The sequence below is a fragment of the Diospyros lotus genome, chromosome 5, assembly GCF_014633365.1.
Source record: "Diospyros lotus cultivar Yz01 chromosome 5, ASM1463336v1, whole genome shotgun sequence".
Classification (NCBI taxonomy): domain Eukaryota; kingdom Viridiplantae; phylum Streptophyta; class Magnoliopsida; order Ericales; family Ebenaceae; genus Diospyros; species Diospyros lotus.
The window spans coordinates 38,921,785-38,941,610 of record NC_068342.1 but is presented as its reverse complement, the minus strand read 5'-3'; the positions used below and the strand labels follow the sequence as shown (position 1 = coordinate 38,941,610).

Here is a 19,826-nt window from a genome sequence, read left to right as displayed (position 1 = left end):
TGAAGATAACTGGGTTTATTACATGGGGCTCCATTCGGCCCAGCATTTATGAGCCTTCGGCCCTGTCAGCCGGAACAACGTTCAGGACGAGAGATAAAAGAAAACTATTTCCCGTCGTGTATTAATAATGCAAAAGGCGTCTGTACTCGGATACAAAATGTTCTTCCATCTCATCTCGGTTCGTTGGTGACTTCGCAAAATACAATTTGGACAACATCGGGTTAATCGAACATCAGCAAACGCCTCATTTAGTTAGTAGCCACAAATACAAATTAGACTCTGAGCACCGTCATGTTAATCAAAGCATAACCAATGTTTACACGATTAAGTGAAAATGTACCTAAAAGAGAAGGGCGAGGCAAAGCGATTTCCTCCTCTCTTGCAGGATTCTATTTAAAAAGGGGTTCCAACTCGCCCTGACAATGTAAATAGACCCAACCATACCACAAAAAGCTCGGATTTAATCTCTCCCCTTCTAACTTCACATCCACTTTTGATTGATTTCCCGTTTCCTGCTTAGTGTAGACTCAAAAACAAACCTAACAGGCGTTACTAAGAGCATGCACTTTCATGCTTTTATATCATGCCACTTCTATCACTGTTTTCTGGAGTCTCAAATGCTTTCACAAATTATAATATATAATATTCACAAACTACATAACTAAACATTGCCAAGCCAAAACAAAAATAACACTAAACACTGATGCGCACACACAACATCCCTATGAGACGATGCAACAAGTTAACAAATTGTATACAATTATCTTTAACATGTTAAATGCAGGAGAGGGAGGAGGGGGCCAAAAATTGGCTATCAGGCATCTTGCCTATTATTACCTCGCCTCAGCCTCAATCCTACGTCGGCCTCATGATCATGCTGGATTAAACCATTCTCCCTTGCATTTTCATTTTGCATCTCCGAGGCATTTGGCCGCCTATCCCCTGCCCCCGTGTCCTCCCCAAAGTTATGAAGCCTACGGCCAATCAGATAGCGGTCGTCGCGTATGGAGTTGTGAAGGTTGGTGAACCAAATATGGAATCTCTTGGCACAGAAGCAGAGCAGGCTGAATCCGAGGCATCCCAACCAGGCAAACCGGTAGACAGCTGAGTTCACTACTAATGGGTATCCAAATACTGGAAACACTCCTCGGGCCAGAACGTAGGGAACGCACAATGCAGTGAGCAGCTTCATAATGATTGGCAAAACAATTTCCTGCAGCACCCAAAATCCCTGCAACCTGGAGAAACCGTCTTCTCTCACTCTTTCAAACTTTATTCGCCAACTCTCATCCACCAGAGGCACCATGTGGTCCAACATAACCTGAAACAAATGGCAGATCATCATTGATGCTTTAGTTCCTTGGAAATGGAATATTCATTCATCTGCTTGAGATTATAACGCATCTACAACATATTTATACTCCTTTCTTTTTGTAACTAGAACAAGATTGTCTTCAAATCCCAAGAGTACAACCCACCCACCACGAAACCCAATTAAAGGGAAACTCACAGTCCAAACAGAATATTGGATGAAGCAGGCATGGCAGTTAAGGAATACACAACAGTTGGGAAGTTACACTAACCAGTCTGGTCCAGATCTTAAGGAAGATGAGTCCCAAAGCCCAATCCTGATACAGGAGGAAAACTGGGCTCTCATCCACAGGCACCCGCATTGGTACAATTACCAGAAGTTCGAACAGCAGACCAATTAAAACTGGGATGACAAAAATCTGGAATACAAAAGTGATGCAACAGTCAAATACTGGAAAGCAACCACCATAAAACGCAATGAGGATGACATTTTCATACCCATATTGATAACAATGCAGAACTCTTCAATACAATGCCACACCATTTCCAAATTTGGCCAAGCAGAACTGTAGCCTTCCTTGTTTTAATGAGCTCAATGGAATACCTGATTCCAGCCAGTGCAGTCCAGATGACATAGCTTCCAATAACAAAAGCATACAGATCTGATGAAAATAGCAGCAAACAATGAACTTCTTGGATAACAAAATAAGTAAATAATAATATAGAACCATTTCAAGTCAATCATTCTACCATTGCACTTGATGCCATGAGTTATAGGGAGCAACGGAATGGCATTGAACAGTGCTCGTCCAAGTGAGATAGGTACAACTACTAAGGCAGAATTAAACATAAGCAGAGTCATCCAAGCCACCACCAGCAGTAATACAATGCGAAGCACGAACCCGAACCTTCTAAAGGAGAGTATCAAACACTATCAGATCACAGCTATTATGTTTTCAGGATCAAAGAAAACAATCCACATTTCATCAGTGTCAGACAAAATTTACTTGAGGAGAGAGAACTTTGGGGGAAGAGGTGTTATCATATACTTGCAAATAAAATTTTTGAGTTGGAGCTGCAAGAAAGTGACATTGATACTATTGCACAATATCAATCTAATTCAAAGCACGGATGCATTATGGCACTCTTCAAATTTCATTTAGTACGGGTTGCCATAAACCTAATAAAAAATTACTTTTTCAAGTTACAAGTAACTCTTTCTTTGTCTGCAGGTAAAATACTCATTACTCTGTCCCCATTATACCTATAGCAGTCTTCAGTGACTCAGATTCTATCTTTATTTACACACAATTAATCACATTCACATAGAAAGAGACTCACCTCTCCATGGATATGAACTAATGTTCATCCAGATAACAATTGAAGTAGGATATTCGCTTACTCCAATGATTAAACACAAACTGGGTACTACAAAAACTTATCTTATTCTCTATTGACAATTTGGTAACTTATGAGTAACCCAATTGTAAATTTGAGGCATAAGATCAAGTGCATTAATTGAAGCAGGTAAGCATGCAAAAAGAACTTTCCTTATAATGAATAATAATGAATAAATATTACTTGTAAGAATCAGAATTTCATGAAGTTCCTGCAAACAAGTAATTCATATGTGCTATCACACAAAGCCATTATAAATTATAACAACTTACTCTGAGTCAGATTGTTCATCACCATCATACTCTTCAGCAACAACATTGTCTGCCGTCGCATGCCTGCCCCTGTTCAAATCATCAGCAGCCACAAGTCTCCCCACTGCCCGATCTTGTCCACCCAGTTGTACATGCAGTCTATCCTGGCGTGCTGGCTCAGCATTTCCATTTTCCTGGCCACTATTGTCCTCAGGTCCAGGGAGTAAGAAATCTGTTAAACCAAGTGCCCATCCAACTGCTGTAAACCAATAGCGCAGTAGGGACTTAATAGTTGTGCGCAATTTGAAGTGCTCAATAGCAAATGGAATGCAGATTTGAAAGAGAAGCATGTCAGCAGGGATTTCTGTGAATGGGTCTGAGACACTGCAATCCACCAGCACAAAAAGTTAGCATACAGTAATAACACATTCAAAAGGAATAGTCAACAGAAATATTTAATGTTGCCAGATGTGGAAAGAAATCTTACGAAATATCAAGTGGGAAAATGGAGGGTGCCATTCGCATTGCTAGTTTAACTGGTAAAAATACCAGCATCACAATCAAACTCCCATAGACAGCAACAGACAACAGAACCCGACGAGCATGTTTATGCACAGGATCATCAATTAAATCACGGAACGGATTGTAGTTTGGATCAGCTGGATCTCGAAGAAAGTAAAGAACCCCATTACGCAAGACCTACATGAAGCATACAAGGATTGATTAAAACATAGAAGAATAGACATTTGAAAAATAACATATGAAAAACAAGAGGAGTCCATAATACTTACCCCTCGAAGAAGGCTGACAAAGATACTAATTTGTAGCATATACACAATTCCTACCACCCAATGAACCAATGAGCTTGCTAATGGAGAGATTGAGAAGAACTCAACCCTTTGAACAATTGACTTGCCAAACAGTCTTATGGTACAAATATCCAGCCACCATCCACACATCAGAGGGAAAACGCCAAGTTCAATGACAAGAAGGAAAGCAACCTTAATCATGGTCATTAAGTGTCTCATTGCAGCCACAAACTGTCTGAGGAGGGAAGGAATTGTGTCTCCTATTGAACCAATACCACAGTATCTTCCCATAGTCAAAGGCTCGCCTTTAGTGTACCGTATCAATGCAACAATTCCAAGGTAGAGAAAGATTAGAGAGAATATAAACATGTAGCCCACAGCAAGAGTTGTAACATCAGAAAGACGTGATGTTCCAGCAGATGCTCCTTTTAAAATATCAGCTGTGAGTGCTGTGCTAAGATTGTTTGATACTTCATGTGGTCCAACAGCATCTTCCTTCAACATTTCTGCAACCTCACCAAGTACACTAGCATCTCGGCCATCTGATGTCAAATTTGCAACAGCAGTTAATGCATTCTTCAATGTGATATTGGCCAAGGAGAGGGCTGACTCTGTAAGTGGCATCACTGTTGACAGTACTGGACTAGTAGCAGAGGACAACAACCATGATAAATAGTGCAATATAATCCGTCCCAGAGAGAAGGGCAGAAAGATTACGACTCCAAGGAATATCATATTGCTTGCAAGAACCTGTGGAAGTATCAGCATATCAATGTACTGACTCCCAGAATACAAGAAATGAACTTGCGAAACTAAACTGTGAATTTGGATCAACTTTAAATGAGAAAAAAGACTACAATATATTCTTCAAGAAAACAAGCCTATGTTGAATCCTAGCAAATGATTCACATGGTGGGAAGACCTCAGAAGACAGATTCACATGGAAAAAGTGGCAAAGGGTTTATGCATGCCAAGTTATCTTAATTGCTAAATGTATGGATAAATGGAGTTAAGAGATTTGCTCATCAATTAGAAAGGGGTATAAAAAATAGCAAAATATCTTAATTAACGCAGCGTGTAGCGCGTGTGTGAAAAAACACACCAAAATAAACCCTTGAAAGAGCAAACTTCAATGGCCGAAGATTGGCTTTCAAGAAAACGTAAAAACAAGACTGTTTTGCTAAGAAAACCCAAATAGGTTGCTGAAATTTGATTGAGAAAAACTTGATTACAAACTCTAAATCCTAGACATATTTATAGTATTTGGCTAATCCAAATCCATCTAATATTTGTAAACAAAATCCAACTAGAATCCTAATAGAAATAAATCCTAATCAAACATGAAATAAAATCCTAAATCAAGTAGAATCCTAAAACATATGAAGCAATGTTCTAAAATGCGCTAGGCGTTAGTTGGGCGCCCGACTAGGGTCTAGCGTCTAGGGCGCCTAGGTGGGGCCTAGAAATTTTTATTTATTTATTTATTTTAAACATTTTGATGTTATTTTTAAGTAAATTAAAGTTGAAACAAGTGAAATAATGAAATTAAGCTTGAGAAAATAAATTGTTGTTTGCCAAGAACCAACAATAGCAAGATGCTGCAACAAGAAGTTGTTATAAATATTAAATAACATTAACAAATATTAAAATATAAATAACATTTAACTTGTTTGCTCACAAGTTACAAATATTAAAATATTTAAAACAATAATAAATATTTAAATAACAAATCCACACATTAATAAATATTAACATAAATAATAAATTAACTAACAAAAAGAAAAAAAAGGTAAGCGGAAGACGAGAGAGAGAGCTAGAAGGCAAAGAGCAATGAAGGTCGGCGGCGGCGGCAGCGTGAGACGAAAAGGCTAACAGAAATGGAAAGCGGCGACGGCGACTCCGCAAGAGACGGCAGCGACGTGCGACGAGAGAGGCTTTGACAGAAAGGGCAAGCGGTGACGGCGACTCGACAAGAGACAGTCGACGGTGGTGTGCAAGAGAGAGAAGGGGAAATCGACAAGGTAAGGGGAAATAAAAACCCTAATCAGCCAGGCGGTTCACGCGGTTAGGCGGCCGACTAGGCGCCACTCGGTACCGATTAGCTGGGTCGGCGCCTAAGGGGGCCGATTAGGCCATAATCGCGGCGGTTTGTGTTCGCCTAGCGCCTCGGCGCCGCTTAGGCCGAGTTTTCGAACACTGATATGAAGTATTAAAATATTGTTTTGGTACTACTATTTCGGTAATACTGTTCCGATTTGGTCAGGTAGGCCTTGGGCTGGGTCTTGATTGGCAACTGCATCATTCACCTCCACTTGAGAAAAAATTTGACCTCGAATTTTGATCCGAGTAGGACAAATCTACGTTAGACAAGTACAAAGAGAGATTGGCCACATTAAATATTTAGAAATACCCATATAATTAGACAAATCCACAACATAAGTATTATCATTGGTCTTCTTTGGAATCTTGTAAGGATCATATTTCTTTGGCTTGAACTTATTCTACTTTCCTGCTGAAATCCGTTCCTTCTTTAAGAATATCATGACTTCATCTCCAACCTCAAATACCTTGTGCTTCCTATGCTTGCCAGCAGTCGCTTTGTACTTCTTATTTGTGCAACTTTTGCTTGACATCTTCTTAAGCCGCTTGAACTTTTCTGCTAAGGGAACATGAGCAAAAACATTCCACCCCTTCTTAGCCATATCTGCGTTGGCATGGGTCCAACCATTGCCATGTTTGTTGCCCTCTGCCTCCATTATATTATTATTGTTAGATTGAGGACGTTGAACCTTCCATCTTGAGCGCTTCTCTAATATGTTAGATCTTATCATAGGTCCTTCTCCTCTCATCAACTTTCTTGATTTTGACTCCTCAACAACTTTCGAATTCATCTGTAAATTTTTCTTTCCTGGAGAAGTATTCTTTTGCAATTGTTTCGAATAGAGGCTTATTCCATAACTACCAGCGTCTCTCCATCACTTAAAATATTGATGCTTGTATCATCCTTTAGTCCAGGCACTTGATCAGCTATAGTGGTAGCTACTACAACATTCTTAGTTTCGGAATTTAATTCCAAATTAATATCAAAAGCAGTTGCGCTACTCGAGTTAACTAGCTTGGGAGACCCAACACTCCTATTCACAAAGAGACCCATGCGACCATCTTGCTTTTGCAATCGCGAAGGTGAATATGTTCCTATTGCCTTCAATTCAACCATGCTAGATCTTGAATAAACTGTAGAAGAATTTGCTACCACGACCTCTATCTCCTTTACAATCGCAACCCGATCAGAAGAAACGCCACCATCTTTGTGTTGCGAAGCACTGGAGTTTCTGTCATGTTAGCAGCATAAATCAAACCTGAGTTTGCAAACGTTGAGGTTGCTGGGACAACATAATGTTTGAGATTAAGCTCCAAACTCACCGAAAATCCATTCTTTAGTTTATACCCATCGTTTCCCCAATGGTTGTGTTGTTACGCATTCCTCCTAACCCCTCTACCACTAGGGTTGGCTATCATACGACTAAGATCATTCTCATCGTCGCTATCATCCATCATTGGTCTTCTAGGATTAATGAGGACAGGATTAATGGCTGGTCTTCCCGGTTTAACATAGCCAATTTGACTCATGCCATTAGTCCGGTTCCGATTATCCTTAACTCGTTGTAAAATGCCCAATTGGTTGCGAATTCGCTCCAATTGCTGCTCCATTATACGAGTTATTTCTCATTGTTCTTCGATTGCTCTCCAAACCGCAGGCAGCCCCCAATCACCGTCACGAGGTTGGTTGCTACCATTACCTTCAAGATTGGCCATTTGATTGGTTGATGAACCGCTTAGATACCACCTGACGCAGCGTGTAGCACGCGTGTGAAAAAATACACCAAAATAAACCCTTGAAAGAGCAAGCTTCAATGGCCGAAGCTTGGCTTTTAAGAAGACAGCAAAAACAAGACTGTTTTGCTAAGAAAACCCAAATAGGTTGCTGAAATTTGATTGAGAAAAACTTGATTACAAACTCTAGATCCTAGACATATTTATAGTAATTGGCTAATCCAAATCCATCTAATATTTGTAAACAAAATTCAACTAGAATCCTAATAGAAATAAATCATAATCAAACATAAAATAGAATCGTAAATCAAGTAGAATCCTAAAACATATGAAGTATTAAAATATTGTTCTAGTGCTACTATTCCGGTGATACTGTTTCGATTTGGTTGGGTCGACCTTGGGCTGGGTCTTGATTGGCGACCGCATCATTAATGGACAGATTACCATATTTATTAGGGGCTTCCTTTTTATTCTTTTCCAATATTTACAAATGGAAGCTCCATCTAATATAAGAAGAAAAAGTCAATCTAATATCACTAAGTATTGATTTAAATCAAAGAATTGTTGTTCTCAAGAAGTAAAATACTGGCATGTATTAGTGTTATGAGCATAACATGTTATACAAAATCTACAAGTACTGAACCTTCTAGACCAAGCAAAGAAAACACATGATATAATTCCCATCATGAGTTGATGATAATTTGTAGGCATTGTCCAATTATCTAGTTGTCATAGATGCTGCAGATGGAATACAAAAATTCTGAGCCCATATGAGAATCTTAATGGATGATCATAAACTGCTATTACATAAATTTGATCAAATGCAGACCTACTAATGCAGCACATAAGTCATGATTGATATCACATAAATCAACAGATAACTCATAGTATTGAAGATATGCCAGCCCCCCCCCTCTCAAGGTTTCAAGTTTAAACAAAATGAAGAACAGTGAAAATGAAGAATATGAATATGGACTACTAATACATGAGAAACAAGACGATAACACTACTAAGATGTGACACACTTACAGTGAAAGCATTTTCCACCAAATGGAAAACAGGTCCCTGCATGCCAACTAGCTCATCAAAGGGTACATCCTCTGCACCGTCAGCATCATCCAAACCATCAAACATTTGTTCAACTTGAGCCTCAATACGAGCTGCTTGCATTTCCCACCGTGCAGCAACATTTTCAGCATTTCTTCTTATTATTTGACCAGCTCCAGCAATTCCTGGAACTCCACCAGCATCATCCCCATTTCCATCTCCAGCGAAGTTCCTATTAGCTTGATCAGGAGGTCCTCTTGCAGCTCGAGCACCATTTCTGTCTCCTTCTTCTCTGTCACCATCCTGCCCTCCAATTTCTCTTAAATGCCTAAAGTAATCCCTCAAAGAAGTGGCTCCAAGAAAAATAAACACAATACTCGCTGAAAGTAGGAACCCATGCAAACAATCGGTAAGAATAACTGTAGTTGATAAGTGACTCAAGAAAAGTCTTTGGGCTTCACCAAAACTTCTCACAAATGCCAATCTCCATATCCAAAAGGTAATAAAAGGTATGATAAGGAGCCAAACGGAAAGTACAAAACTCAGACGCAAGAAGAATTGCAGAACATGGCATGCTTTCGTAGCCATCCCCACAACAAACTCTTGAAGAGGAAGCGTCGTTGGAGCATTCTCAGCATAAACAGGGGAGAATGAAAATGCATGCTTGCAGACCTGGATTTGAATATCAAGTGGGATAATTGAGAAACACCAATCACTGTGTTAGTAAGCATATTAAAGCACAGTAAGAGAGAAACAAAAGCAACTCTGGTAAAAGATGATAATTTGGCATTCGACATAGAAATTAATGAATCGTTCCAATTAAATTTAGATTGCCCCATGATGAAAAAAATAGGCAGCTCTTCTGTAATAGTCTTTATGTCCAGATGGTAAAAACTAGTTTAGCATAACAATAATCAACTACAGTTACAGTTACCAAGCCTTAATTCCATTAGGTGCGCAGGGTACACGGATTCTAACTTGCCAAATCTATATGATCAAAATGATTTGGACAAATTAAGATGCGTGAGCTGGGGTACTTGGTAATAAGTTTGGTTTACTATGAACAAAATGCTTGTAATCCAACAGGATAGGAGTAGGATAGTACACATAAAGGTATATATTAATAAACTTAGTTCTCATCCATTTAGACAGCATAACAAAAAAAATTAGAGGACCATGTTAGAATGTGTATTAGTCTAGCTGTTAAGTCTTGATGAAGGGCTTTGTATATAGTTAAGAAATAATTAAATGTTTATATTTTATGTGTTTAGAATATAATGGAAATAACTAGCTTAAAGTTATTTTTGATAGGTCTTTTATTCCATCATATTTACATTTAAGTCCTTAAGTTGTAACCGCCTCTATATCTTATAAATAGAGGCGGATAGGTTCTTGGAAGAGGGAGATCTTAGCATTCATTCATTTGTTTCCTATCTTGCACAGGGTTCTGGAGAGTTGAGAGAGAGCAAAGGCTCGGTCCTTGTATTCTCGAGAGATAAGGCTATTGATTCATAACTAGGTGTAAGAGAGAGGGAGTGTTGTAATCTTGATCGCTTTCTAGTGGATTTCTTAAAGGCTTCGACAGTCTGGATGTAGGGTATTTTCATGCTTGAACCTGACTCCTTTTACTTTCTGTTACTGTATTAATTTGTTCTGTTTTACATTACTTTGTTTCTATTCCTATCGGGTAAGGGTTGGGTGTGAAAGAGTGATTATTCTTGTGAGGAAATTGGTCCTAGATTCAACAATTTGGTATTAGAGCCTAGGATTTCACATAATTTCTTTCAAGATTCATCCAAGAACCCTTAGAACAGTCTTAGAAACCCTCGGAAATGGCTATGTCCGAATCAACATCTAGGTATGATATAGAAAAATTTAATGGCTCAAACGATTTTTCTTTATGGAAAATAAAGATGCAGGCCCTCCTAGGTAATCTTGGATTAAAGGAGGCGCTAAAAGAGGAATCAAGGGATAAAGATAAAGTAGGGGATGGTGCTGAAACCCTCTCGGCAGAGCAGAGAGCAGACATAGAAGAAAAGACATTTAATACCCTAATTCTTAGTTTAGGAGATAAGGTATTAAGGGAAGTGTCAAAGATGACCACAACCTTAGAAATTTGGAAGAGATTGGACAATTTTTACTTAACAAAAACCTTGTCAAGTCGGTTATATCTAAAGACTAAATTCTTTACATTTAAGATGAAAGAGAAAAGCAAAAGTTGCAAGAACATATAGACGAATTTAATAAACTTTGCCTAGACCTAGAAAACATCAATGTTAAATATGATGATGAAGATAGGGCATTAGTTTTATTACATTCTTTGCCTCAGTCATATCAGCACTTTGTTGATATTCTATAACATGGCAGAGACAAGTTGTCTTTAGAAGATGTAATAGGAGCTCTAAATTCAAAAGACTTGAGACATAACCAGGAAGAAAAATCCTACAGTGGTGATGTTCTAACTGCAAGATCTAGGAGTACCAAAAAGGATTTCAAAGGGAAAAATAAATCTAGATCTAAGTCAAGAAATGAGAGGGGCCCGGTTAAGTGTTATCACTGCCAAGAAGAATGGCACTTTAAGAGAGATTGTCCAAAGAGGAAGAAAGACTTCAAAGAGAAAAATGTCTCAGATGGTGGAGTTTCAGTGTGTGAGTTTGGGTATGACAGTTCTGATGCACTAACAGTGTGTCAGAACTCGGTGAAGGAAATGTGGATCTTAGACTCAGGCTGTTCTTTCCACATGATACCCAATAGACACTGGTTTGCAAATTACCAAGAATCTGATGAGGGCAAGGTTCTTCTAGGAAATGATCATGAGTGTAAGGTCCTAGGAGTAGGAGATGCAAGGCTCAAAATGCATGACAATTCCTACAGGACTCTTCATGGGGTAAGACACATCCCGGAACTAAAAAGGAACTTAATCTCTCTAGGAGCATTAACCAAAACTGGTTATAGTTTTAAGGGAGAGGGAGATACACTTAAGGTATCCAAAGGATCCTTAGTGTGTATGAAGGCTAACCAGCAGAATGGGATATATATTCTGCAAGCTGCTGCATTAAATGGAGAAGCAGCAGTTGTTGGTGCTAAGGCAGCCTCAAACTCTAGATTATGGCACCTTAGGATGGCTCACATTAGTGAGCTTGGCCTTAAAGAATTAGCAAATCAAGGGATGTTAAAAGGAAACCAAGTGGAAGGCCTAGATAAGTGTGAATCCTGCATATACAGGAAGTCCACTAAGGTAAAATTCAATAAAACCGCTATACACTCATCTAAGGGACCCCTAGATTACATCCATAGCGATTTATGGGGGGCTGCCCAAACTGTCACTTATGGTGGAGCTAGGTATTTTTTGTCCATAATAGATGATTTCTCTAGAATGGTATGGATTTATGTTTTGAAAACAAAAGAACATACTTTTGAGGCATTCAAAACATGAAAAACCATGATAGAAATCAAAAGGGGAGGAAGATAAAGACCGTAAGGACTAACAATGGTCTTGAATTCTGCAACAAGGAGTTCACAGACCTATGTAAAGAGAGTGGGATAGTAAGGCATTTGATTGCACCAGGAAATCCTAGACAAAATGGCCTTGTCGAGAGGATGAATAGGACTCTCTTAGAGAGAGTTAGGTGTATGCTATTCCATGCAAACCTCTCAAAGACATTTTGGGGAGAAGCAGTGAACACTGCAACCTATGTGCTAAATCGATCTCCCTCAGCTACCATAGAATTTAAAACCCCCTATGAGAAATGGACAAGTCATAAACCTAGCCTAAAACATCTAAGGGTATTTGGGTGTATTGCATATGTCCATGTAAAACAAGGAAAGCTAGAACCTAGAGCTCAAAAATGCATTTTTAGAGGGTATCTAGCTGGGGTAAAAGGGTATAAACTATGGAGTCTAGAACCTGAAAACCAAAGGATTTTAGTTACAAGAGATGTCATCTTTGATGAGAAATCCATAGCTAAGGGTCTGCATGATAATGGTAGAAATGAGCCATCATCTACAATAGAAAATGTAGAGATAGAATGGCAGGAGGATTCTACTAGTGCAGAAACATCTGGCTTTCAAAACCAGGACTTGGATCATCAGGTAGATTTAGAGGAACCCATAGCTAACCAAGACTTTGACCCTCATGAAGAAAGAAAAGAGGGATTGGATGCAGAAGATGAGTCTGACTAGCATAGGTATAATGTTGTTAGGGATAGGCAGAAAAGGCAATTCAAACCCCCTAAGAGATATGGTTTTGTAGACCTGATTTCCTATGCACTTACAAGTGCATCAGAGGTTGTGGGTGATGAACCTCAAATGTATGAGGAAGCAATAGCCTCAAAGGAATCAAGTAAGTGGATTGAGGCTATGAAATCAGAAATAAACTCTCTAAGGAAAAATGAAACTTGGACCTTAGTTGAAAGGCCTAAGAAGCAGAGAATAGTAGGTTGTAAATGGCTCTATAAAATAAAGGAAGGAGTTGGAAAGGATTCTAACCCCAGATATAAAGCTAGGCTAGTCACAAGAGGATTTACCCAGGTTGAGGGAGTCGATTATAACGAGGTGTTTTCCCCTGTTGTAAGGCACACCTCAATAAGAATGCTTCTAGCAATGACAACCTACATGGATTTGTTTTTAGAACAAATGAATGTCACAATTGTCTTCTTACATGGAGAATTAGATGAGAAGATTCTCATCGGGCAGCCAAAGGGGTTCAAATCTAAAAGAAAAATAGAGCAAGTATGCCTTCTTAGAAAATCCCTATATGGGATAAAACAATCCCCACGCCAATGGTATAAAAGATTTGACACTTTTATGATTGGACATGGATTTGCTAGAAGTTCATATGATTGTTGTGTATATTTTAAACAAGTATCAAACAACATATTCTTGTATCTCCTATTGTATGTTGACGATATGTTGATTGCAAGCCAATCAAGGGAGGAAATCCAGTAGTTAAAGCTGGACTTAAAGTCAGCATTTGAAATGAAAGATTTATGAGAAGCAAGGAAGATATTGGGAATTGAAATTAAGAGGGATAGAAAGATAAAAACCCTAGGACTGTCCCAAGAGAACTACTTAAGGAAATTAATTAAAAGATTTGGTATGGCTGAAACAAAGACTGTCAACACTCCATTTGCTTAGCACTTTAAGCTATCAGCAAGTCAATCTCCAATAAATGAGGATGATAAGGCAGAAATGAGGAATGTTCCATAGTCTAGTGCAGTAGGGAGCTTGATGTACAACATGGTCTGTACTCGGCCAGATCTTGCCCATGCCATGAGTGTGGTTAGCCGATTTATGGCAAACCCAGGGAAGGCTCATTGGAGCGCTGTCAAGTGGATGTTTAAATACCTAAGAGGATCATTAGGTACTGGTTTAGTTTATGGTGGAGCAGGAAAAGTAATAGAAGCTAAGATCCTAGGATACTCTGATGCAGACTATGCAGCAAATCAGGATAGGAGAAGGTCAACTACAGGCTATGCCTTCAAGATTTGGGATGCCACAGTGAGTTGGAAGGCAGGTTTACAACATGTTGTAGCTTTATCCATTACTGAGGTAGAATATATTGCCTTAGCAGAGGCAATAAAGGAGGCTATGTGGTTGAAAGGGGTTCTAGGATAATTGCTAGGTAGGGAGATAGATACAACCCTAAGATGTGATAGCCAAAGTGCTATTCACCTAGCTAAAAACTAGGCACACCATGAACGCACAAAATATATTGATGTTTGGTTGCATTTTATTGGGGAAATTCTTGACAGGAAAGAGCTGAAGCTGAAAAAGGTGGCAGGAGAAGACAATGAAGCAGATATGTTCAACAAGGCCATTCCAGCAGCCAAAATGAAGCACTGCATGAAGCTACTTAACGTAGCTTAAGGGAGTCTAAGCAATTAAGCTTAGAAGGAAGCAGAAGTAGAACCTAGAAGATTGAAGACTGAAAGCTAAACTAATCAAATTGGTGGAGAAATTGTTAGAATTTGTATTAGTCTAGCTGTTAAGTCTCGGTAAGGGCTTTGTATATAGTTAGGAAATAATTAAATGTTTATATTTTATGTGTTTAGAATATAACGAAAATAACTAGCTTAAAGTTATTTTCGATAGGTCTTTTATTCCATCATATTTACATTTAAGTGTTTAAGTTGTAACCGCCTCTATATCTTATAAATAGAGGCGAATAGGTTCTCGGGAGAGACAGATCTTAGCATTCATTCATTTGTTTCCTATCTTGCACGGGTTCTGGAGAGTTGAGAGAGAGCAAAGGCTCGGTCCTTGTATTCTCGAGAGATAAGGCTATTGATTCATAGCTAGGTGTAAGAGAGAGGGAGTGTTGTAATCTTGATCGCTTTCTAGTGGATTTCTTAAAGGCTTCGGCAGTCTGGATGTAGGGTATTTTCATGCCTGAACCTGACTCCTTTTACTTTCTGTTACTATATTAATTTGTTCTGTTTTACATTACTTTGTTTCTATTCCTATCGGGTAAGGGTTGGGTGTGAGAGAGTGATTATTCTTGTGAGGAAATCGGTCCTAGATTCAACAGACCATGAGCCAATTGCAACCATTTCATTGGCCTGGATTATTCAACATAAAAGAATGAACTAGTAGTGAAATTAGCACAGAATTTGGTTAAACTTCTGGCAGATTAGGAGGTATAATAGTGAAGGAAGGAAAGAGCTTGGAATCCTTGGATTTAAATTACAAAGTCAATTCAATGCCAACAAAATAAAACTTAACAAAAAATACTCTGTGTCAAGACATGTGCTTATACCAGTCATAGAGGAGTGAGTCACATCAAGCTGTTCGGTTCAAAGAATGACTCCTCGTATTGCTCAGTGCATATCAAGCATTTCAACTATTATATGTTTAAACTTGCAAAGCAGGCCCAATCATCAAAACCTTGGTTCCAACCTAATTTTAAAGATCATTGTCTCTCCGAACCAATGGATGTTGGGTAGCATCCAGTGCAACATACTTTAACAAGATAGTATTTTAGTCCAGAACATAGTTACCAAATTCGGCCCTCCCACCTGGAACCACGTTCCAATGCACGCGCACTAGACATGGTGCGTTGGTATCTTGGAACATGCCCCAGTTCGCATAGTTTGAAGAACCAGATCTCTGATGGTGGTCATCTTCCTTTCTGCAACAGCCCATGGCTGGCTAAACTTCATCAAGAACGACAAGCAGTGATGAACAGAGGATGGGATCTAATATAAGTTGATGAAGAAGACTGCAAGGGGACGAAGGATAGAGATTGCAACGAGTTTTTTGGGAAGATATTTTAATGTATATATGTAAATACTTTTAATTAGTTGTATAATTTCTTGATATGCTGCATAGAGAAAAACTAAAAAGGTGGAACTAATAATTATGGTAGAAGAAAAGACTGAGCAGTTAAATGGCTGGACAGATTTTCACTGGGACTCAAACATAGCTACAGTACAATCTTGTGTTCTGCTGTAATAGTTGTATTCATATTCACTGGCTTCTAACTCTTTGCATTATTACCATTAACATATTTTTCTTACTTTTATTAATTAATATATTTTTCCACTTCTTAAGCTTGGAGTTAAGTATTTTCTTCTTAAATGTACCGTGACCCAAATTGGCAAGCCGACAAAGCCTACCCCACTTGTACCACATTCTGGGAAAAGTGGCGTACATCCCCTATGCGCTCCACGTGCCAACCATTCCATGAACCAGGTAACTATGGTCCAAAAAATGACTCATACTGCCATGTGAAAATGTGCCTTCTTAAGCAATCATCCAACATAGACAGTTGGAGATGGTTGAACAGCAAATCGGGATTTCCTACTTTGTTGAAAGAAATTAAAAACCATAATACCTGCCTTTTCATTTAATTTTTACTTGTTTATTTATTGTTTTGCTAGACGAAATAGGCAAGGGAGCTAATGGTGTAGTGCTTTATCAAGACAGGAGAAGATCTAGGCGAGCTAAAAATGTACAATTGACGTCAACCAAGATGTTAGTTAAAAAGATGCACTCCCCTGTGCAAATGTTTCTACTTAACTTCATCATCAGAATACATGGACTTGCCAGGCACTCGTCACCGTGCTTCAGGCCACACGCCCTACCAAAGACCCCGCCACCCCCTCCCCACCAAAAATAATAATAAAACAGAGAAGGGTGGAGGAATCAAGAAAGAAAGACAATGAACCGTCTTTTCTTTCTTCTATATAGGCTATTATTTGATCTGATAATCTCTTCACTGTTGTTGCGCTTCTAATTTGCCATGTTATTGTCCTTGAAACAGGGATGCACAGAGACCATAAAATATAAAGATAAAGCTATGTTAACGCTAGCGCTAATCAAACTATCATGCCGAACTGGCTCAAATTTGTTGAAACAAATATTTATTTCATGAATTCAGTTCATACGTACCAAAATGCATTACGAGCCCTAATGATTAAAAAAAAAGGAAACCCTAATCGACAGCAGTCGAAGCAATTGATAATATTTCTGGTAAACACAACACGAACTACCAAGATCGACTCGAACCAGAAAACAAAATCATGATATGGGCAGAAAAGAGAGGCCAATTGACACATCAAGGCAACATCTAATCTCAAAGAACGTCCACCAAATGAAAGAGGAGAGAGAAAGAAAAAACGGACCTCACATTGGCGAGCGTTGCTGTGATTAAGCCACTGTAAGAGGCAGTCTTGGTGAACGAACTTTATACTCCCGCTGCACGCGCACGGGTACCGGAGAGGATTCTCGTTGTCCCCGGGATTCCGGCAAATCCTACACACGTCCCCCTCATCCTCGTCGACGTCGTACTTGTTCAGCGGGCTCTTTTCAGCGTCCTTCTCAGGCGAAGCAGGAGTCGACGATGAAGAAGAGGAGGGCTCGAGGACGGGGTCAAGGGAGGCGGCGATAGCCTCCCCGCCGCCGCCTCCACGTGCCGCCGGGACCTCCGGCGCGATCTCCATTTAGGCCGATCGGAGATTGAGAATCCGGCGACTTTCTCTTTCTCTTCTTCGTCGGCGGACCTTGGATTGAGAGGCGAATCGGAATCGCGGTGAAGGAGAGAGACTTTGAGGTGGATAGGTTGAGAGGCGAAGAAATGAGAGAGAACGCGAAAGATTTTGATTTGTCGCTTTTAACCCTGCCTTATCAGCCGAAATACAATTTGATATTCCCGATGAACCTCTTCGTCGGTCAGCCACGATCGATCAATCTTCGCTTACGGCTTAAATATTTTATGTTGTTGCGCACCCTCCTCGCCCCCCCCCCCCCCGAACCCAACACTCTCCTTCCTCTCTGACTGCGTGCATCGCCGCACCCTCCTTGCACTCGACCCCCTTTCGTGGGCCCGCGTTGGGCTTATGTTACTCGATGTTACTTTATATTTTTTAGATTACGCATCATGACGAGCGTCCCCCGTCAACCCGTCTTTGAACCACCACGAACTCACACTACTTGACGACACAGGCATGCAGAGTACGCATTTGGAACCGCGTAGCTTGTGCCTTGGGAGAGCGATTTTGTTCACTCCCTTTAACGGAGTGACTATCACCCTCGCTGTTTTTGTAAGGGTGAAAAATAATGGAACGGCATGAGATAATTTTTGATTGCCGTTTCGTTACTTTTCACCCTCACAAAAATAATGAGGGTGATGGTCACTCCGTTAAAGGGATGAACAAAATCACTCTCCTGCCTTGGGGGCGATGTTACTTTATATTAGCAACTAAATAGATATATTCTTTCATTAATCAAATTTTTATAATCTCGATCTTCTTAAAACTCTTAATGGAAGCAACAAATTAAAACAAACAAAATAGATTAGGAAACTAAAAGTAAAATAAAAACAAACACGCACATGAATAATTATAACTAGATGGCCAGTTATATTACTTGCATGGGGCAACATAAGTGTTGCTTGATGCAGGCTTGCAAGGGGGGTAGGTGTGCAGGTCCCACACTCCTTTCATGGGACTTATGCCCTCATCTCATTTTGTCCGCGTCAGACAACAGAACAAAATCTTTATAACTAGTATTGTAGAAGTCGGTGAGACACGAGATTTAATAGAAAAGTAAGGATGGTAATTGTTCACCCAATGATTGATAACATTAGATCTCTTATTATCTTTTGTTTCTTCTTTTTTCAGACCTAAAATTGTAATTTTTTTCTTTCAAATTTGAAACCATCATCCTCCTCTCAAATTTGGAATCGTCATCTTCATTTTTCTACTTTCTTCTTCTTCTTCTTCTTTTTTTCTTAGTCTCTCTCTATCCTCCTACACATTGGTTTTAGATCTAGAATTCACCCATCGACAATAAAATTCACCTATTGACGATAGGTAAACCCATCATATGAATTTATTGGAAACTGATGGATTCTAATAAACTAGTGTTGTTGGAAGTCGAAGGGTTCTAAGGAACCAAGACATGTTGAAAAATTTAGAGTATTACTGAACCCTCAATTTTAGAGTTGAAGTCAAACTTCATTCAACGTGTCTCCCAACTCTAACACCAAACACTCTCATAGTGTGTGTTGCATGATTTTGCTCAACTTTTTTGTTAGTATGTAGCAAAAGTTCTTATCTCTCCCGTTGGATTTTGATCATTTATAGCTCTCAAACCTTAGATTTTATTTTTAAAAGATTTTTAATAAATAAGTCAAGAATAGATGACATTATGTAAACATTGGCTGAGAAAGGTGATAATGCATATATGAGTCTAACATGGACACACCGATCATGTCTTCCATTATGCAAATCGCTCAAACAAGTTTTCTCCATTAGGTTGTTCTAGAACCAATGACATGTTAATGTTAAGAGTGAAAAAACTATCAAAACAAACTAATAAACCATATCATAGAAAACAATAACATGATAGAAATGACATGCCTATTAGGGTGTGTTTGATTGCAAGCATGAAATTTAGGTAGAAATAAAATATTTTCTAGGTAATTAAATTACTTAGAATTAAATTCTAAGGAAAATGTCAATTAAAGGTGTTTGATTGACTTAATTTTTCACTTAAAAATTGTTTTATTTTTCCAACTTTTAGTATTTGATTGCCATTATTTTCTATTGAAATAGTCATTTTTCCTAACTTTTGGTATTTGATTACCATTATTTTCCCTAAAAAATGAACATTTTCCGTGAAAAAAATACATTTTTTACCTTGAAAGTCAAAACAAATTCAAAGTCACCATTAT

At 38.9% G+C, this 19,826-nt stretch overlaps 1 protein-coding gene across 2 annotated transcripts; it reads right to left on the bottom strand.

Annotated features, from left to right (window-relative positions):
* Window positions 1-601: 601 nt before the first annotated feature.
* On the bottom strand, window positions 602-17,869 carry LOC127801943 (probable E3 ubiquitin ligase SUD1). 2 transcript variants are annotated; one of them, XM_052337489.1, is made up of 9 exons: window positions 17,275-17,869; window positions 8,633-9,322; window positions 3,752-4,519; window positions 3,448-3,659; window positions 2,982-3,344; window positions 2,062-2,219; window positions 1,810-1,973; window positions 1,584-1,730; window positions 602-1,321 (listed from the first exon to the last, which is right to left on the bottom strand). In XM_052337489.1, the coding sequence occupies exons 1-9, from the start codon at window positions 17,590-17,592 to the stop codon at window positions 815-817; spliced, it is 3,327 nt and encodes a 1,108-aa protein (XP_052193449.1). In that variant the 5' UTR covers window positions 17,593-17,869; the 3' UTR covers window positions 602-814. The 2 variants fall into 2 exon arrangements, with proteins under 2 accessions (XP_052193449.1, XP_052193448.1); XM_052337488.1 differs by having other exon boundaries at window positions 2,062-2,222; window positions 17,275-17,865.
* Window positions 17,870-19,826: the final 1,957 nt, after the last annotated feature.

Excerpts from the sequence above, each read along its gene's own strand:
- LOC127801943 (XM_052337488.1), bottom strand. The coding sequence starts at position 17,592 with ATGGAGATCGCGCCGGAGGTCCCGGCGGCACGTGGAGGCGGCGGCGGG. Across the intron at positions 3,660-3,751 it reads TTGTCAGCCTTCTTCGAGGG|GTCTTGCGTAATGGGGTTCT; the intron begins GTAAGTATTATG and ends TGCTTCATGTAG. Across the intron at positions 1,731-1,809 it reads CTGCATTGTTATCAATATGG|ATTTTTGTCATCCCAGTTTT; the intron begins GTATGAAAATGT and ends TTTGTATTCCAG.